Source organism: Elephantulus edwardii, unplaced genomic scaffold, assembly GCF_000299155.1.
Source record: "Elephantulus edwardii isolate Elephantulus edwardi_28Jun2011 unplaced genomic scaffold, EleEdw1.0 scaffold00189, whole genome shotgun sequence".
In the NCBI taxonomy this organism is placed as follows: Eukaryota; Metazoa; Chordata; class Mammalia; order Macroscelidea; family Macroscelididae; genus Elephantulus; species Elephantulus edwardii.
In genome coordinates this window covers 2,522,157-2,544,416 of record NW_006399939.1, presented here as the reverse complement: position 1 = coordinate 2,544,416, position 22,260 = coordinate 2,522,157, and the positions used below count along the sequence as shown (strand labels likewise).

At 36.2% G+C, this 22,260-nt stretch overlaps 1 protein-coding gene across 1 annotated transcript in view; it reads right to left on the bottom strand.

The window, feature by feature from the left end:
- PHF21A (PHD finger protein 21A) overlaps positions 1-22,260 on the bottom strand; it is a 268,128-nt gene that overhangs the window by 212,214 nt on the left and 33,654 nt on the right. Inside the window, exons 2-3 of the mRNA XM_006896738.1 lie at positions 11,099-11,139; positions 2,536-2,673 (exon numbers count right to left, since the gene is read on the bottom strand). Of these exons, the coding sequence (XP_006896800.1) occupies positions 2,536-2,589 (54 nt within the window). The 5' untranslated portion in view covers positions 2,590-2,673; positions 11,099-11,139. The remainder of the gene's footprint in view (positions 1-2,535; positions 2,674-11,098; positions 11,140-22,260) is intronic.

Here is a 22,260-nt window from a genome sequence, read left to right as displayed (position 1 = left end):
CCCCAGGTTACTAATGTGAACACTGCTAACTATGTCTTTAAGGATTTGTAGGTAAGTCAGAACAAGTGCATACAATTCTTAGGCTCAAAGCTTTTTCAACTATTTAAAAGGTGCATGTGCAGAAAGTGAAGGTGTTTGTGATGAAGACTTTCTCAGGAGAAGTGTTAAGTAAGTGGTTGGTTCAGCCATTTCAAACTGAGGGCAAATTTATATAAGACTAAAAGGCAAGCAGAAATTGTCTATAAATCAGACATTACTAATCTAGGAGCTGCCTGTACTCAACTTTTAAAAATTACTATAAAAACAAAACATATTTCACATAAAGAAGCTCACCTGCACAAGACAAACTGTAAAATTGCTCCTAAGAAAGTTTAAACAAGAGCAAAGCAGCAGCAGGGATTTAGCACAGGGAGCAAAGGCTCTTACAACAAAGAGCAAAAAAGGAGACAAATTACAAAGCTAACTGGAACTTGTCAATCATTTTTACCTATATGATTAAAAAAAAGAATCTACTAAATATTTATTGCAAATCTTCCAAAAGTAACATTTCTGGCAGTTTAATATTTCAGTGTCATACTCTGAAATAATTCCACACATCATCTATAAAGATTTAAAGTCCCTTTGAAGCTTTCAAGTTTGCTTCCATCCAATTCTGGGTAACTGGCAAATCCAGGAGCTATCAAAAATTCAAGATATTCTCTCAACAATGTCTGAAATTAATCTTAATACTAGATTATTCAGATAAAACAGAAACTATATGTAAGGATAAATCTCTTTCAAGATTTCCTCTTTAAAACTTTCTTCTTTCCTCCTGTTGTTGTTATGTGCCATCGAGTCACTTGAGACTCATAGCCACTCTATGTACAAGAGCCCTAAATGCCGTTCTATCCTGTGCCAACCTCGCTGTCTCAAACACACTCATTCCCACCACTCCCCTCACAGAATCGATCCATCTCACCCTAAATTTTATATTTTCTAAAGTAGTCAAGTCATCACAATTTGTGGGAGACTTTATCAATATGTACTAAACCTGAGAACATCAGTTAATATCTATAAAACAGAGAGATATCTGTTGACATAATAAATGTTTATAATTTAGTTATTTAAGAATAGCTTTTGGATCAACTACAGTTTGATATATGTGTGTGTTTGTGTATGTACACGGTTGCTCTGGTGGCATAGTGGGTAAGGAGTTACACTGCCAAACCAAAGGATAGTGGTTCAAATCTATCAGTTGCTGTAAGGATGAAGGATGGTTAATCTCCTTTCTTGTAATTTATAGCCTCTGAAAACCCAATGGAGGGTCAGACATTAATTGATTTCAAGACAGCACTAAGTGTGTGAAATGGGGGTGTGTATATATAAATATGAAACATTTGTTTTGGAGAGTACCTAAATTTGTGATATTTAAACATCTATACTGCAGTCCTATTTCCTTTACTTAGGATTAGAATCAAGTCATAAAACAGAATTATATGATACTTTAAAAGCTTAAAAAATATATGTGTGTGTGCATGTGTTATTCTACCACATGTATTATTACTTGAAATATGTACATTAATTCACATGAACTAAATCCCTCTCAAAAACTGTAGGAAAAAAAGATGCTGCTACTTTCTTGTTGTTACTTTATTTTTACAATATTTTAAAAGTTCTTTCAGTTCTTCTCTCTGGAAAGGAAATGTCACTAAGATGTCATTAAGGTTCTTAGAAGTTATAAGTAAATATATATTAGCAATGACTTTGTTGAATAACAATCAACACTAACTGGCATAATGCTCTCCTGTCCCTCACAGGTTAGGCAGTAATTTACAAAATCATTGGTCATCATTTGACTGTACCATAATTTCTCAATCCATTCCATGGTGATTGGACATCTGGGCTGTTTCCATGGTCTTGCGATAATGAATAACACTGCAATGAACACTGCTATACAAGTCTCTATTTTGGCCTCAGTTCTCTTTCTCTTGGGGTACATTCCAAGCTGTGGAATGGATAGGTCATATGGAATTTCTATGTTCAGCTTTCTGAGGAAGCACCAAACTGCAATCCCACCAACAGTGTATGAGTTCCTATCTCACCACATCCTCTCCAACATTTATTACTAACTCAATCCCAAAAAGACAAATACTGTGTAAGACCACTATTGTAGAACATGTATAAAAATCCAAGGGAGAAGGAGTGGGAGCAGAGCAGTGAGGATTGGGGGGGGGGGGGGGGAATAGGGGGGGGACAACTGGGGGGGGGGGGGTGTCATCACAGGGCTGCACAATCTGATGGGTTGAGGGAGGGGTGGGTTAAGGAAATAGGAAAGATCCAGTGTGGAAAAACAATGTATATGAACTCTGTAAGTAAACCAGTATAAAATAAAAATTTTCTTTAAAAAAAAAACACAACCCAACTTAAATGGTATGACACTTGGGCAATTATCTGACAGACTATTAAAAGTTGAAGTGAAAACTCAGAGATAGTCCCATTTACTATCTTAGCCATTACTTTTAACATAAAGTGGGAGAGGTCAATAATGCAACATACCTGGTGAACCTGAATTTCCACTTTAAGAGCCTCCTGTAGAGTCTGCAACTCCATCCTCTACTTTCTCTACTTATGTTGGTTAATTCTATAGTTTCTTCAGCCTCTGTTTAAAATAACAAATTCCTCTTCTCACTGCAGCTGGAGAGATCATAAAATATTTTAGATCATTATGTGGGGTAAAGAAAATATTCATGTTAAATAAAATAAAAGTTAATAAAAATATTTGGCTAAGATATTTCCCAAAGAGATTAAAAAAGTATTTCAGCACCCAAATTTTATGAGTTTCATTCTTTGAGCATTCCTCTACTAAACACCTCAAATTACTAAAGAAACTGGGGGGGGGGGGGGGAGGTTGAATTTGGTCATGAAAACCCCTGAGCAACCATTAACTGCGGAGCACCACGTTCCACAGTGAGAATAACGAGGTGAACAAGCCCACTTCTGCACGAAGTGAGTTCAGAGTCTAGTGGGAGAGACTATAACCATGGAGGACACACTGTCCTTATAAAGAGACACATAACAACATGGTCATACATATTTAAACATCACACAGGGGGAACTGTAGAGTTCAGGCTCTCTCAGAGGGTGGAGGCATTTTCCTTAGTACAGATTCTTCATTCTATTTTGAAAATGAGGAAATTTGGACATATTGTAAAGGCTTACATGTAACAAATTAACACTTCAAACAAATAAAATGAACACTTCTACAGAGAAAAACACAAGTCAGTGTAACTATACTATCTAAAGTTATGACAGGGATATTTAGATATTACCTGCTGTGAACAATAGGTTTTAATAGTCTAGAGTAATGCAATACATTTCCATCTTTAAAATAAGCATCGTCTTCTCTCAGGTTTGCCTACGCATCTTTTTGTGCCTATCACTGCATCTGGAGATAACATAAAAGTCTAAATTTGATGTCACCTGTAAATGTGTCATTGTGTCTGACCTTTCTACCCTTTTCCCCACATCACTTGAGAACCCCCTACCATCGCTTCTTGTCCTTTGGGCTAAGATTGAATGATGACCTTCTGCTAGTGAGTCATTCTGGCTCCCAGTGACTTCAGGAGTCCCACAGGGTTTTCTCATCTGTAATCTCTAGGAACATTTATTGCCAGGCCTTTTTTCCACAGTGCCATGGAATGGGTTATCCATCAATCTTTAGATAAGCAGTTGAGAGTAAATGATTTGTGCCACCTAGGGACCTCCTCTTGTCATTACTGCAATTTAAACCAATTTAACGGCTAATTTTTCCTTCAGTTTTTTTCTTGAATGTGGCTTTAGACATGATTCCCAAAGCAAAAGTCTGTTTCTACCTGAATATATTTAAACTTTATGTGAAATCTTTTTTTCTTCTTTGTATTTATAAAACTTGTATTCAGAGCAGCTTTTTGGCATTCTTATAAACTGAACAAACCAAAATGAAACCTGATGTCACTGAATGAGTTCCAATAAATAGATACTCTGTAGGACAGAGCAGAACTACCCTAGAGGGTTTCCAAGCTTATAACATTTAAGAAGTAGCTCTGGTGGCCTGGTGATAAGAAAATGTGATGTCATCACAAAGGCATGTAGTTCAAATCCACCAGCTGCTCCCAGGAGAAAAAAAGAGCAATCATCTCCTATGGGATTTACTATATCTGAAAACCCACTGGAGAGTCTGCTATGAGTCAAATCTTCTGGAAGATCGGCTATGAGTTGGTTCCAACTCTATGTTACACAACAACAATATGTAAGTACGGAGCTCTGGTGACATAGGGAGTTGCACTGATAACCCAACTGTGGCACCTCTTCCATAGTTTGAATCCACCAGCAGCTCCATCTCCTCTTAGAAATTTACAGCCTCAGAATACACTGCAGGGTCAGCTATGAGTCAGTGAGTGAGTGTGGGTGAGCAATTTGTTTCTACAGAGTGGCCAGTAGGTTCAAACCACCAAACGTGATTAGCGGCTGTGTACTTGGGACCACCGTGCCAACAAGGGTTCTTTATAAACAGAAGAATGGAAGAAGGAAGATGAAAAAAAACCAAACAAACCCAAAACAAAACACTGCTCTTTAAACTCTATAGCAAAGTTCATGATCTTCACACTCTAAGAAGAATTTTTCTGTGGATAAAGCCCATATTTAACCTAACTGTCTAAAATAAATCATTTGAAAATGGACTTAACAGTTATAATGGAATAATTAATTTAAAATGTAATAGTAATAATATAAGTGCTCAGTTTTCATTATATTTGCTTTATCTCACTAGGCTCAAAATAGCAGTGACAATCTCTACTCTAGGATTTGCATTCTATGTCACATAATATCAAAACACTTTAATGTAAAAGAAAAAAATTTCAAAGGCTAAAAAGTTTCTTCACATTTTTGTTTATGAAGGCTAGGAAAATATTACAGGAGTGCTGATAGGCTAACAGTCAAGCTACTTTGCCACTAAACAAAAGGTGAGCAGTAAAAAAGCAACAATGACTCTGAGATAGAAAAGATTTGGCAACCTGTTTCCAAAAATCCTATGGGCACAGCTCAACTGGATGGCACAGGACAAGAAAAGGAGAGGAAACAGTACAAAGTACTGTCAACAAACCAAATTATTTTACAAAGACAACATATTTTGATGAAGAGAGTGGAATCCTTCATGGAAAATAGGTGACAATAAATAAAACAAAGGGTTTTGTTTTTATGTTCCTTAAATGCATTACTATAGAAGTTTAGAAAAAGCTATTATAAATAAATATTTAAATTATTGACTTAGACCAAGAATGCTGTTGTTGCCATAAAAGCCTTATTCTAAATTCCATAGTAAATCAAAGGTATACAATGACTTTAAATTATAGACAATGAAAAAAATCTCCCTATTCAAATTCTTGACTTATATTAGACAGTATAGTTCTTGAAAACAAGTTCCCAGCCTCATTGCTGCTGAGGTGATTCCAACTTAGATATCCTACAGGACAGAGTAAAACTGGTTCAAAAGGTATTTAAGGGTATGTTGTTGTTGTGTACCATCCAGTTGGAACCAAACCATTGCTGACCCTCTAGTGAGATTTCAAAGGCAGTTAATCACACAGGAGGAGACTGCCCATCTTTCTCCCACGGAGCAGCTGGTGGTCTCCAAATGTGTGCCTTGGGACCACAGCGCAGCTTCTTACCACTAGGCCAACAGAGTTCCCTAAGAGAATGCTGTTGTTAAGTGTATTGAGTTGCTTGCAACTCATAGGGACCCTCTGTATAATAGCCCTGAATCCTGTCTGTCTTGAGCCAACTGCATTTGTCAAATTAAGAATCATTTTGAAGCTGAAGGGGCATTTTCGAGAACAGAGAAACCTATATTATTTCTATGGTAGCAACATGGAACACTAGAGCTCAACTCAGTTTACATAAACTGGAAATGAATAGGTTAAAAAAACAAGGTGAATTTAACACATACATGAGAAAGGATTAAGGCCTTCATATTTAACTATCTCACAAACAATTTAAAGAAATACTTTAAAAGGTTAAAGCACAGAAAAAGACAGTAAGAATGATAAACAAACATGAAAAATATACTTTCTCCCCTATAGTTAAGAAATACATATTTCAGAAGTTCTATGGAACTGACAGGGATTGTCAAAACAATACTCTCTGCTGCCTAGGGTTTGGGTCAAGTGGCACATTCTAAATTTGCTAACGGTTATGTCTTGGGGGGAAGTAACACTAAGGGCTGTTTACTTTCTTCTCTTAGGGTTCTTGATATTTTCCATAGAAGATATACACTTCTTTTTAAATTAATGACATTAACCAAAAGTGTATCTAATTCTGGAGAAAAAAATTAAACTGAGAATCAACAGATTGTTTAGAGAATTTCATTCTGAGTAACCAAAATGCTCACAAAAATAAAAAGTCAACAAAGGGTTTAACCTAGAGCTCTAAATGTCAGAGTGAGCCTTGAATGATAAGAAGCCTGCAACTCAAGTTAATCAGGAGCTGACAGCTTTTACATCCTCCATCAGATGGTTGTCTGCTTATTAGAAAGAGAAGTTTTGTTTGGCAAGGATTCTAAATACCAGTTACTCATATTATTTCACAATAAAATCAAGGAGTTAAAAAAGGGTAGTGACTACAGTTAGAGAAAAACTTACAAAGGATAAGAAAATTCATTTGAAATCCTTCTTTAAAAGTCTCCTCTGTGTAGGAATTTTGAGGGATTGGCCTCTGCCTAAAGGGGATAAATTATATACATATATTTATAGCTTACAAAAACAAGACAAGCACATGCTGAATCCTTTAAAAAAATACTTCTGGGGTTTATGCTATCCATGCAGCCATCATCTGAAACTGAGGGCAGAACACAGCATCATGGAGAGGGCATTAGAATTTAGGATAGTTGTTTTAGTAAAAGCTGATTTATCTTCCTTTGAATAGTTCTAATAAGTTACAATAACAATCAGTTACCGCAAGGTGAATATAAATGGAATAAAAAAACAATAATAAACACACTTTATTCAGGAACAACAGGTTTCACCACCCAAAAGCTCTAAATAATACCATCAGAGAGGCCGCAAAATAGCAATGTTTGGAATCTTCAAAGTCGTACATGTTAAATGTTAAAGGTCTTCCCCCTTCAAATAAAAGCACCAACTACAAAAAAGAAATATAAACAATCAATTCCCACAAACCAAAGAAACAAAACTAGCAATCACACCTCATATGAAAAGATAGATCATGGTGTCTGGAAAGATCATGCATTGTGCCAAAAAACCCAAATCAACCTACTCATTGGGTAACCACTCTCTGCCTTGGTTATTTTTTGTTCACTTGCTTGATTAAATCAGGAAAATGGGAACAATGTTATCTGAGCTAATACTGTATGACAATTTCTTTGTAAATTAAAAAGTACCATGCTATTTTTGAGGTCTGGTGCCTTTGTGGTAAAAAATTGCACTGTCAATCCAAAGGCATGCAGCTGGAATCTGCCAACTGGATGGTCCACCACCACAAATGCAACAAATGCCATTTTCAACTTAACATTCTCACTCACAAACTGTAACATTCTTAGCACTTGAACAAAGTACATTCCTGAGAACAATGCAGGTTATCCTCTTTTCAAACTCTCTAAGATATTTCTAAGTATTTTTTGGGATATAGTCCTGCTGGCAGATATAGGACTGCTAGGTCTTTCACTATAATCTTAATAACTGGTAATAAAGCTGTAACTCTGCTTTTACTGCTAGGAAACACTTTGTGCTGTTCCTGAGTTAACTAACTCTTTGCCAATCAAAACTCTATTCACCAACCAATGTTTGTTTAACTAACAGTTAAGTACAGGACATAATGTGACCTCAGACTGAACTTTTTAATAACAGTAAACTCTATGTTCACTATTTGTATTTATTTGATATTTGTATTTATTTGATAGTCCCTCTTCTTTTGAGCTGTATTTTTGAATATAATGTTTAGATCAGGTTTAATTCTTCTTTAAAATATGGGCCACTATAAAGGTAGAAAATCTTGGCATATATAGTATCTTGACTTCTTGTCAAATGCTTAAAATACAAATTTCATTAATAAAAAATTACTTCTTTCCTACTAAGTATGGAGAGATAATAATGCTGAGAGGTAACATAAAACATTCTTAACATTCAAATTAACCAAAAATATGAAAGATAACCCAAATATGCTAAAAAATTATACAATATTTTAATTGTATTTATTGAAAGTTTTAACATTCATCAAAATAAATCAATGGAAAACAACAACATAATGTTTTCTTAGTACTTAACAAATTTTCAATAAATTCCAATTCATTTTCTCAATGATACTGCTTTGGTAAAGCTCTCAAAGTTTAATAACCCACTACTGATACTAATACTAATACTACCCACTCGTATTACAAGTATTGATAAAATGTACCTTCGTAGATTGGTATGTCGTAACTATTAAATGATACAGATATAAATAGGTTACTGTTGTGTACCATCAAGTTGGAAGTGACTCACAGCTAACCCTCCAAGCAGGTTTTCAGAGCCTGTAAATCATACAGGAGGAGTCTGTCCATCTTTCTCCCACAACGTATGTGTACATATAGAAACAATTTAATAGTTAGGAAATATAAATCTAACATGTGTGTATACACACACATATCTGTATCTCACTTATTGATTTGGTTAGGTATCAAAGACCAAGTCATTATGCAAAAATTGATGCTATGCAGAAATGGAGGATGACCACCTGGGAGCATTAAGACAGAGGGTGACTACATCATTACATAACTGTCAAAATTCTGAGACTTGCATCCCAGGCAACTTGACACATAACCTTAACCATCATAGCCAACCTGACTTTTGCATTACACCTTGGCTTTCATTCTTATCAGCTGTACATTGTTAATGTACAAAACAGTCATATAGTACATTGTTTAAAATATTGTCAGGAATGTGAAATGTTGTACAACAAGGTACTAAGTAAGAAGTAAGTACATATGTACACATGCATAAACTTAGATTTATGATATCTGAATGTGTGTGTGTATAAAATATATTTTCTGTATTTTTGCTTTTTGTTTGGAGGGGGTGATCCTTACTTGAAAAGAAAAAAAAGAAGCATAAAGGATATTTGTATATACAGATTCTACTACTACAACACAAGAGTTTTTGTGGTATTTTGTGCAAGCTGAGATTTTCCCATCTCTCCTTCACAGATCTTCTACAGTGTCCTCCACTATTCCCTGCCATCCACGCTCATCCTATTACCTACCTTTCTTTACAGAAATCACCCACGTCCACTAAAATCACCCTATCTATACCAACAACTAGGCCATTAAGTATATTTAGACATTTACAAAAATTCAAAATGAAGGAGCTAGGAAGCAGTATGTAAGAGCATAGGGACAACACCACCAAGACTTTAGGACTGGTTGCTACCATGTACCAGACTGCTATTTAGATATAAAAAACTGTCTAGATAAGACAGGTCAGATCTTATAAATCTTTACCACATAAAGGCTAACATAAGACAGTGTGGTGGTCTCAGTATAACAGTAAGTACTTTATAGAGGTGGACGTTATGGGAGATAAATTTCAGATTAATAAGGAAATACTAAGGATTAGAGAGCTGTACAAAAAAGGAATGGGTTACCTTATGAGGTAGTGGGCTCCCTGTCATTAGAAGTATTCAAGAATGCTGCATATCATATCCCCCTCTTGGAGATTCACAATGCACATTAGCATATTAAAGGTTCTGAGAAGTCCTGCAGTAAAGAAACCTGTTTAACTGTTTAACCCAGCATTTCCCAAATTATTTGACCACAGACCCTTTTCCCACCCCCACCCTACCACAGTAATGATTTACTCCATCTCTGTGGAACTACAGTTCCTCAGAATACATTATTGAAAACAACAAGCTAATTTTTTTTTTTAAATGTAGTATTCAATATGTACCTGAATTACAACCTGCCAGGAATATATGGCATGAAATTGCCGGACCGAATAAGACTGAAAGAGAAGACCTTCTAACTGGGAAAGAAGGTCCTTTTAAACACTAAGATTGTGGTTGTATCACATCTTTAAAAGCCTACCAGAATCTTGATTATTCTTTGTGAAAATTCTATGAGAAAGGCAGGTGGAATAACTAGGTAGCAAAAGGCAAAGTTAACTAGTTCAAACACCTCCCCTCCCTTTCATTTCTAAAGCTCAATCCTCAAAAGGTATGAGAGGCACCTCAAGGACCAAAAGTTATCAAAAAGAAGTCTTACTCTACTCCACCCACTAAGATAATTACTATTTGAGAGAGACTTTTTCAAAAGGAGTAGCCTTGCATTAGAAAACTACCCTTTTTTAGCTATCTTCTAAGTTTAATTTTTGCTAGAAATACATACCAATTAAAGTTTGATGCTTAGTCACTAAATTGCCCTCTGTAATTTGTGATTTTGAATTAAACAGATAAATTATTAAGTATGATGATTTACAAATTATTTAAAAAATTACTAAATTAGCTGTTAGACATTAGGTGGGAAATGTGTTTATCTGGCCCGCACAGTTCATTTCTCTCTCTTTGTTTTTTCTCTTTAAAAATAATGTAAAATAATAACACACTAAAAATGTAGTATCCAACACAAAGCCATTCCAACATTAAACTTAAGAATAAAAATGCTTAACAGTCCCAAATTTCAAAATCAAGAGCATGACAGTTATACCCACTTAGCCATTTCGCACATATACTTCAGTGATCAAACTTCATAATGTATTCAGTAATACAAAACATAATGAGAATCTAAACTTCCAAATTTTTGATGTTTTCATTCATAGCCCTGTAGCCAGTACATTAAGGACATTTTTGGCAAAGGGGATTTTTACGTTTTGACAGGTTATAAAATATAGGAACATGCAAGCTTACCAATATTAGCAACACAAATGCATTTGAGATAAGGTGTTGTCAAATTAGAAAAAATTCACTTTCGCTCAGAATAAAAAGCAAAACCTCAGTTCTAGAAAAGGATTTCTCCACACCCCCCCCCCAAAAAAAATCACTAAACATTTGAATTCTTAGCTACCATCAGGCAATATGTCTGCCTCCTAAAAGTACTTACCAATTTGGGGGAAACTGGCTTTCTTTCAGCTCTTTAGCCCCCTGTAACAGAAGAAAGGGAAATGGAATTAGACTACATAGACTTATCTTAAGTCATCAGAATGTGAAGACTTAAAGATGTCTACCTAATTTTAAGAAGGAATAAATAAAGTTTACAAAGTTTTAAATTCAAAAGTAAAAAGGGAAATAACAGTTTTGATAGCAAGAAAAGAACTCAAGGGTAGTTAACTCTACTACTCTTCCATGGATTTTTCCAGACAAGAAAAGTAGTTGATGCTTTCCCATTCTTAAGAGACACACAGAAAAATAATGGCCCTCACTCATCTAAATGACAACATACAGATATACTCATCTCCAATTACCGAATGACTTTTACTATTTGTTGTTTTATATTAACAACATCAAACAGTCCTGGGTTTGGTCCACTTAAAAGTCCTTTTCCAATTAAATTTAAAATAGATTTGGCGAAAAAAAAGATAGATTTGGCTTTACCTAAGATTTAAAAACTCATAGCACTATATAAATAAATAAATGAAACTTTTCAATCCCATGTTAGACTGTAAAGCGTCACGATGCTAAATTGTAAAGCACAAATGTAGTAATGATTCTCAGTGTGCTGTGTATCTATCAACAATAAAGAGAAAGAAAAGGTTTTGGCGCCAAAGATCCAGTGCTTAGTAATACTTTCAATCATGCTCCACTACTACACAGAGTAACTATATTCTACTAACTTCAAAATTAGAAAAGTCAAATCAGACTATAGTGATGTTTATTTTTAACATTTTACATTTATAACATACCCTATTCCAAACTTGTCTTCTTTAACCAAATAATGAAAACAAAATGAAAATCTCAGTCCTAATATTTTAACATTAAATCATTAACATTTCATGTGCTCTAAATGTAAAGACGTAACACATGAAATTTAAATGCTTGTACATTTGAGTTCAGTCTTCCTTAATGCCTTAAACATACTACATTTATTGACTAACGTTACTCTAATAGTGTCTCAATGCCCCTGGAGATACTTCCAAAGATTCAACATCACCAGATTATAAAACTTTATTAGCACATATAGTCATATCAAGCCAGAGTAAAATAATTTAAAATAGATCCAGTCCACATAGTTTAACATTCACAGAAAAAAAAAATTCAACTTGCTGCTCTCTTTTCTGCCTTTTCTTTAGCAGTAGCCCTTTTTAAAGTTCTCAGGTCTATATATACACAACAATTTTAGTTACCAAGGTTAGAATGACTCCCAACTAAAGTAAAACTTAGAACAATCCGAGGAATAATAATTCATTAAAAATTAATTCTTAACATCACAGATACTTACAAAACTCTGAACAACTTAAAAGAATCTAGAACAGGGCCAGACACACAATAAATGCTCAATAAATGTCTGTTAGGCAAATTGACTGACTGGACAGGCAAATTATCTGTTCCAGCTTTATCTCCCCACTAGGCTTTTCTTGTTAGCGTTTTCAGACTGGGGATAATTTCTTCCATATCGATCTCCCACAGCATTATTTGTTAAATGAATGACTTTCTAAAATTGTTTTTATCCCAATTGTTGATTAGTAAGTAAAATATTGCTATTTTAAAGTATAATGAAAAGAGAAAGTCTAATAAATTGGCACCAAATTAAAATGAAGAACTTCTGTTCATGAAAAACAACCAACCACAAAAAAAACCCCACACAACCCACTATTAAGAGAGTGAAAGAGCCAGGCACAGAATTGGAGAAGATAATTGTAACACATAAAGTCAGCAAAGGCTTGTACCCAGAATATATAAAGTCTGTTGAAACTCAAAGCAATTAGGTGAGATTAGGACTTTAACTTCTAGTTATACAGATTAACTGTTCTGTAAAGTCACAGCCAGTACAAAGACAGCACCATGGACATCCATCAGTATCTCCAGCGCATTTCCCCTCAAATCAGCAGCAGAGCCAATCTCAAACTGATGGGAGAATTTTGCCATGTTATCATGAAACTGCTCACAAACCTGCTTGCAGTGGCTGCTGAACTCACATAGGAAATCAAAGTTTGAGAGGTTAAGTGATGTCCCCAGAGGTCACACAGCCAGTTGATAGTGAAGCCAGTGGAGAGCTCACTGACCTTGGAATGAGCTTTCCACTAGACCTCATTCATTCCTACCAACCTGCAGCAGTTACTTCTCTGTGAAATAAATTCTAGCAAATACTAGTGAAATATTTTTGAAGGAATCTTTACATTTTTCTAAAAACACACAATCACATGAGTGTTCAGAGCAAGTTTTAAAACATAAGATTCTTTGTAGCTAAAAGGATTCTCATAAATAGAAGCTTCAGAAGAAACTGTTAACTACACAATACATTACACTAAATTCTGTTGTATGAACATAGGTACAGTTTTCTGGGAACAAGATCTGCTACTTTAACAAGGTTTGCAAAGAGAGATTCTTCTCATATACAACTCTGTGCTGATTACAAAAGCCACCTGAGCTCCCACAATCACTGTTAGCTCTCGTGTCCTAGTGGTAAGAAGCTGCTCTGCCAACCCAAAGGCATGCAATTTGAACCCAGCAGCTTCTCTGAAAGAGAAAGGCAATCTGCTCCCTATGATTTGCTGCCTCTGAAAAATCTTCTGGACGGTCAGCTTTGAGGTAGTTCTGCCTCAATGGCACATAACAACAAAGCTCAAGCGAACTATTGCCAACTCCTGGTGACCCTGCAGGGCAGAGCAGAACTGCCTGAGGGCTTCCCAGGTTGTGAACTTTACAGAAGTAGACATTGGTCTCCTAAGCGGCAGTCAGTGGATTTGAACCACTGACCTTTCAGTTAGTCCAGAGCACTTACCTACTCTACCACTACAGTGATTTTTAAAAATTGTTCCTAAGAATGATTAGTAAGATTTTTCTGAAGAAATACCTTTTTTCCTTAATTTGATTTTTCTTATTAATTACTAATTGGAAACTGGTATTTTTAAAAGCAAACAGTTTACTCCTATAATTTAATAATACTGAATGAGCAGCAAAAGATTTATACATAAAGTTGTACTTTACTCAAACAAAAAATAAGAATCTTCATTTTGAATGCAAGTTTTCATCCCTCATATTGAGCTGATTCAAAGTCCACATGAATTTCTCACATACATTTCATACTTGTAGCTAAGGAAGATTCAAATTTTAACCTTATTTGCTTGAATTTTTAAAATACAGATTTTAAAAAATATGTTCAAAACATTTAAGTCAGAGTAAATGAAATTACTTTTGCTTTCAGAGAAGAATATTATCTTTTCTATTTTTTTAAATTGTTGCATTTCCCTCCCTTCCCTCTCCTTCCTCCCCTCCATTCACTTTCTTATTTTAATATTCATTCATTGCTCCACAAATTCCTCCCTCCCCGAGTCAAGTTGGCAATGATCTTGTTTATCTGGACTGTTGTCATACATATAATGCCTAGTCATATATTCCTTTTAAACATTTCTTTGCTTCATCTGTTCCAATGCAGTACTGAGAAATGAACATTATCTTGCTAATATAACTTCAAATAATGTTTTGCAAACTAGAGATTATTCACCTCTCTAGAACTTCACAGTTTCTTAAATTTGTGCTGGAAAAGAAAGAGATCTGATTTCCTTTATGGATGTAAAATTTTAAATGGTATACATAAACCACGAGTGATTAATAGTGACTTATGTAACTTTTATGAAATATCTAAAGCCTTTGCACATTACAAATATACAATAAACAAGTTTTGCAGAGGAAAAGTATAGTATTAGACAATGCTTTAAATTGAGCTCTACACTCAAGCCACCCTACCACCAATTTTAAGCAATTAAGTTTATAGCCTGTGCTTAATCATAAATTTTGATAAGGGACCAGAATAGCACAGATAATTGTCAGTCAGAGTCACTTTTAATTGTCACTTTACCCAGAAAATTCATTCTCTTTTTTCCCCCTTACTAAAGCAGGCTGATAATAGTACAATACACTAAGTTTTAAATATAATGAGTTTTATTGCTTTTTTAATCTATTCTTCCTAACTTCCAACAGAAACACTGTAAATTTGAATTTAAATATAAATAAATGGTTAGAAGAGAAGAGAAAAGCAGACTCCTGCTTCCTGAGATTTAGCTCTGCCGCCACCTGGCCTCACCCCTACTTGATGTCGCAAAGACAGCCATTCAGCACTCCCCTTAGTCAACTTTGATGAAGAATCAATTTTCCCATCTTTATTGGGTCATTTCTATCTTTTATTGATTTTTTTAAAAACCCAAACCTTTAACTTGAATCTTCCACTAGTTATTGTCTCATATCTGTGCCCCAATGTGCAACAAAATCACTGAAAAACTTACTCAAACTCACTGTCTCTAAAGCTGCTCTTCCCATTCTCCAGTGAACGCACACCATTTGATTTTGTTTAGCAATTTTTACACAGTTCATCATTCTCTCCTTGAATTAATTTCTTCTCTTGACTCCCAGTACACCATTCCTTTTCTTTTACTACTTTCTCATTTGAGTGAAAGTTTACAAATCATACTGGTTTTTCATACAACAATTCATACACATTTTGTTTTGTAACAATAATTACAATTAATATCATTCATTAACTACAATGTCTGATTAACCCCTTATTGTATATTGCTTTCACCCAGCACACCTATTTATTCATTTGACTTCCCTCTCCCTTCCTTTCCATCCTGGTAACCACCATTCCTGACTTCATCTCTCTGGTTATTAGGCTTACCGATTTCTTCTGCTGGGTATTCCTCATGTCTAATACCTCTACATGTTATACTACTCCTGACTCCATTCAGGAAATCTTACCCCTTAGTTTATCTGACCCCATTTCAAGGCTATAAAAAAAATGACTGGTGACTTCCAAATTATTATCTCCAGATCCTTCTCCTGAATTCCAAACTTAGATACCCAAATGCCGACTAAATACACTTCAAAAGGTTGTCAAATAGGTATTTCAAGTTCAATACGTCCAAAATGAAACTCCTGATTATCTATCCCCCTAGTGGCCCCCTTACAGTCACAATAGAGGGCAACTCCACCACACGAGGCCCAGTCTTTTTCTACAACCCACAACTAGTCCAAAGCAGACTCCAATGATTCTATCTTCAAAATACTTATTGACTTTTGTGTCCTTTTCTTAACTTTACTCTTACCACTTTGGTCCAAGTCTTTCAATGTTCTCCCTAAATTAATCTCTTCATTTCTATTATTGCTCCACTGGAGTTTATGAGCCTTACCTGCTCATCAACCCCAATGACCTCTTAAAAATTTCAAAAGATCTCATAGGTCTTCTGTTCAAAATCCTCCAGTGGCTTCCCATCATATTTGGAGCAAAAAAATGAAGTACTTTCCAAAGACCTACAAGGTTCTAAGTGATAATGAGATTCTCCTAGTCTCTTTCTCTCTTCCCATCATTGATACCTGTTGGTTTTGTTTGCCTTCAAGTTGGAACTGACTCATATCTGCCTGACCCTCTAGTGGGTTTTCAGAGGCTATAAATGACACAGGAGGAGAATGCTCATCTTTCTCCATAGAGCAGCTGGTGAACTCAAACTGTGTGCCTTTGGGTTGGCAGTGCAACTCCTTCCTCTAGGCCCTCAGAGAGCCCTATCACTCACATTTAGGGGCGGACTGTCCAGTAAACAAGGCCAAGCAAGAGCTGACTTGCTCTTACTTCCCAATCACCACAGGTTAGTCAGTCTGTGCTTACCTTGCTTGTACTCCATCCTTGCCACACAGTAAACAGGAAAAGAAGCCTTGATTCTATATGTGGTGTTAGCCTAAAAGTTGACTTTTTTCCCTATGGTCAACTGATATTCGACAAGGAAATAAAACCTATCAAATGGGGAAATGATAACCTCTTCAACAAATGGTGCTGGCAAAACTGGACTGCTACCTGCAGAAAGCACAGGATCCACAACTCACACCATACACAAAAATCACCTCAAGGTGGGTCAGAGACTAGGGAGTAAAGCCCAAACCCATAAAGTTCATAAGAGACAAACTGGGATCAAGCTTAGAAGGCCTAGTGGAACTTTTGAAAGATTAAATCCTTTTATCAAAAACTTTTTCCAACAGGGTGAAAATAAAACCTACCAATGGGAACAAACTTTTAACAATATCATCTCAGTCAAGAGTCTCTTAACAAAAGTTTACAGGATACTCCTGGGCCTCCACAAGAAAAAGACTGATAACTCAATTACAAAAGGGACAAAAGACATAGAAAGAATTTTCACAGAGGAAGATATTTAAGTGGCCAACAGATATATGAAGAAATGCTCTAAATCACTGGCAATAAGAGATGCAAATCAAAACCACAATGAGATACCATCTCACTCTAGTAGCAGTGGCAAACTTTAACAGAACAGCAAGTAATACATGTTGGAGAGGATGTGGTGAGACAGGAGCTCTTTTATATTGTTGGTGGGATTGTACAATGGTACAACCACTCTGAAAAGTAGTTTGGCGCTTCCTCAAAAAGCTGAACATAAAAATTCCATATGACTCAGCTATTCCATTACCTGGAATTTACCCTGAGAAGATGAGACTTGAGGCTCAAATGGAAGCATGTACACCAACGTTCATAGCAGCATTATTCACCATTGCAAGAACATGGAAACAATCCAGATGTCTAATCACAAACGAATGGATTGAGAAGTCGTGGTACAATGGAATACTATGCAGAACACAGGAGCAATGATTTTGTGTATTAATACCTAACTTTGGAGGAAGTGGATAGCATTATGCTGAGTGAACTAACTCAGTGTCACAAGGATAAATACTGTAAATACTGTATTAAAACCATTATTGTAGAATGAGTATGAGGATCCAAGGGGGGGAGGGGTGTTAATCATAGGGTTGCACAATTTGATGAGTGGGTGGGGTGAAGAAAATGGGAAGATCTTTTGTGAAAACAAAGTATTTAAACTTTGTAAATAAATCAGTTCAAAGAAAAAAAAGGAAGAACAAAGCAACTATTAACAAGTTGGCATTTTTAAGCCATTATAGTTAGCCCCCTCTGGTCTCCAGTTAACCTTAGTTACAGACACATGATCTTGCAAATCAGCAGCAACTTTGGCACTAGGATAAGAGGAAAACTGTGATTACATAGAAGGGCAGCAAGGCTTGAGGGAGACTAGAGCAAGACTTTGTTGGTTACACTCTGGTGATGGTGTTGGAGAGACTGTGGCACTGCCATGGAGAAACTGTGCAAGGTGTAAGCAAAGAAGTTCTGAGATAAAGGCCACAGTTAAAGGTGTTTGCTGTTGCTGCCAGATGCTTGGAGGAGAAGCTGACTTATAACTGCTCTGAGATAAACCTTGCTGGGTGATTTGGATTTGACTGCTGAATTGAAACCAGAGCCTCAACTAATTGAGGAATTGTGCTTTACAACTTGGACTAAAATCTTTGCTTTGGGTGATATTCTTTGCTTCCCCCACTCTCCAACTTTCTTCCCTAATAAACCCCATTGTTGTACCATAACTGTGAGTATGTGAGTCAGCAAAGAATAAACGAACCTCTTGCTGTTGATGTGGCTCTAGAGTCTAGAGGTACCATGGGGTTAGGCTACAGACTCTTTGTCAAGTTTACTAGCAAGTTCACTACAGATAAAAGCAAGCACAAGTAAACCCATGCTTACTTTGCTTACTGGATAATCAATCCAACATTGCTCATACTGCACTAACCACACTGGCCTCTTTTCTGTACCTTAAGAATATCAAACAATTTGTGCTTGCTTTCCCCCCACCTTTTTTTTTTTTTAAAAAAAGGCTGAATGTTCTATATCTAAATATCTTCACAGTTCATTCTCCCAAATGCCTGGGAAATTTAAAGCCACTGCAAGAGTAGGAGAAAACGGAAATAAGGACTAAGACTATCACACTTGTTCTTCTCCCCAAACTTTGACTCATAATGTTTCCCATGTGCAGAATAACCCTTTGCCTTCTCTCTTTCTATCCAAACCTTATCCAACAAATGAGGGTCCAGACTAATGGAAGATTAAAGGCTCACTGGTTAATAGCTGAGCTGCCTTCCCCAACCATCCTAGCGCCCAAGCTCTCCTTCCTTTGAACTTTTGAAGTGTTCATCATTTTAGAATGTGACCACATAATGCGTCACATGGCTACTTATGATTTATCTCTGACTACACATATGCAAACACCCATGCACATACAGACTAGAAATAATGTTTGTACAGTTCTGAAGCCTAGCTGCACTGGCACTGTCCACCCAAAGGCATGCAGCCTGAAAGCACCAACTGCTCTGCAGGAGAAAGAGGGCAATCTTCTGTGTGATTTAGTGCCTCTGAAAAACTGCTGGAGGGTCAGCTACGAGTCGGTTCCAACTCATCAGTACACAACAACTACAAGACTAGTTCAGGAAAACTTGTAAAACTTAAAAAGAAAAAATATGATTCACAGATACACACCCCTTAAAGATTCTGAATGTATTAGATCTCATTTAAAGCTCAGACATCTGCATTTTCTTCAAGTTCCTCAGGAGGTTCTGATGGATTAGGTAGGCAGGATTAGGAGGCTGCCTTACAGTCTTCTATTTCCTTTGGTACACAGAGAAGCTATTCTCTCTGGACTCATGACAACCTTATGCACAAGAGGATTGGATTAATTGCTGCAATCTGCAAGGTTTTCACTAGCTGGCATTTCTGAAGTAGATTGCCAAGCCTCCCTTCCTAGCCCACAGGTGGAGACTTCCCCTCAAACTTATTCAGCATCAGGACAACACACAAGCCTCTACTGACAGATGGGTGGTGGCTGTGCTTGAGCTTGACGTGCACTGGTTGAGAATCTAATTCGGGTCTTCTAAATGGAAGGCCAAAATTCTATCACTGAAGCTGCACAGTACTCACCTAAGAAAGAAGACATAACCTACAACGGACACCACAGAAAGCCCAGCTCTAAATCTAAAGGTTTTAGAGGGCAGCCCAAAGTTACAAAAGCAAGTGGCAAAGGCAAGCCTGCAATCCAGTTTAACAGCCCCAATCTACTGTATAATTCACAGAGAGATGTAGCTGGTAGGAGTTATCTAATACTTGATATGCAGCACCCAAGGTCCGAAGCAGTGCACACTAACTTCCATATGCTCAAAAAATGAGACTCAAACTGACAGAAGATGTTGAAGTCAGAAAGTAACTGTGAGAACTTTCACCAAATACTCTTGCAATGTGTACAAAAGCTTGCAAAATAACTTATTTTGTTGTTCAGAAGTAGTAAGAGAAATAAATGCAGAGAAAGCTTGCTTCATTATAAAGTACAAAAACCCTTATTCACATGCCACAGAGCTATAAATGTTTTCTGAATTTAATCATCATAATATAAACTTCTTAATTACAGATTAGACTTAGGAAATCACTCCATATCCCAAGATAACCCAAACTCTTAATAATAATCAGTTAACCTCAGGTCCAAAACTCTTGCCATCCACAAAGGGAAAAAACCACACAAACTAAGTTGTCAGGTATTACTATATGGCATTACAAAGGGGTTTGGGCTTATCCTGGGGGGGGTACAGAGATTTAAGCAAGTGCCTCCTATTAACACTAATGGGAGTTCTGGGTGTAAAGCATGGGCACTAAGGATGAGAATCAATGCCTAGCACTGCATCTGTGAAAACCCTTTCTACTGCACTAACTGCAACTACTGGGAGTTGTTCTCTCAGAAATGGGATAATAGATCCAAATCCCTATGTCTCTAAAGCACAAAGATAATTCAAAGAAAAGTCACTAAGGAAGGTCACTGGTAAACACTAGATTTTAAAAAAACATACAATGAAAAACTAGGTAAAAGGACAATTAACACACTAAGGAAGTTTTCTAAAACAAAGGTAACATGCACAGGACAAAGTAGTGGAGATAAGTTATCTTGCACAAAATAAATTCAACAAAATTACAACAAACAAATTTTTTAGCATTGTATACCCCAGTAAACCCAACATCAGAAGCATGTCCAAAACACACACACAAGCATACGCTAAATAAAAACTCCTCCCCTCTAATAGGGCCATGAGAACATTGCAAGCCTTGCTTTTAAAACAGACAAAACTCCTTCTGCACTGTTAGTCAAAAATCATCACCAAGTACTTTCAGACAAATGGCCCATGATCACAAGCTGCCTAGTAGGGCAACCAAAACTAACTAACTAAAAAATTATAGCACCTTCCTGTGCTCCATCCTGCCTCACCTCTCAATAGAGCACTGCTATACTCATCAGGTTGGAAAATGAGCAGGTGCCTTCCAGGCTATACAAAAATTAGTCACACACATACACATACATGTACATCTCACAAACATAAAGGGAGTGATGTTCTTTCACTTGAAAGGATTTAAGGAACCAGGAATGCAAGGCTTAGCTCAAGGCCTATAAAACTAAGAGCAGGCCTTACCAAAGAAGTGAAGAAAAAAAACAAGGTTTTCCTAAATGCACATTTCAAACACTAAAAGAATTAACCTTTATTTCAACTACTAGGTGTTGGCAAAAATAAGTATTTCAAAAAAGGACAAAAATTTAAAGACCTCCTTTACCATCCACAAAAGAAAAACAGACACTTGTCTAACTACAGATTTAGTTTCAAAACACAAAAAGGAACTCTGACTTAAGGCCTGAAAACTAAACATAGTTCTATAACATTCATACCTAAAAAATGAAAGTGAAAGCTGTATAGTCCAACATATTGATTCCTTATCATTACAACCAATATTAATTAACATCTGTCTTTTTATCTGTACTCCAAAATGTCAAGGGAGAAACTGAAACAGCCACAATATGCTGTGGATTTAACTTTTGAAACAAAACCCACAAAGAAACAGGAGTCTGAAGCATAAAGCCTCAATCACAATGATAAGTAAGTGGTCCTAAAACTTGAAAGTGAAAGCAATACAAACCTCAAAAACAAGTTGTTTGCTTGCTATTAATGCCAGCCTTTTTAAAACCAAAAATATGTTCTGTTACAGAAGACTGAAATCAGGACTTCCATTAACCTTGTTTAAAAAAAAAAAAAATCCCATGAGCATGGATTTTTTTTTCCTAAGTCTCTTCATCAGAGCAGCATGGGGTCCCATTAGGCACCCTATTTTACTTCCACCTTATAAATAACGTTAGCTATTCGCTATTTCCATGGAAACCAAGTACAGAGAAACCCACT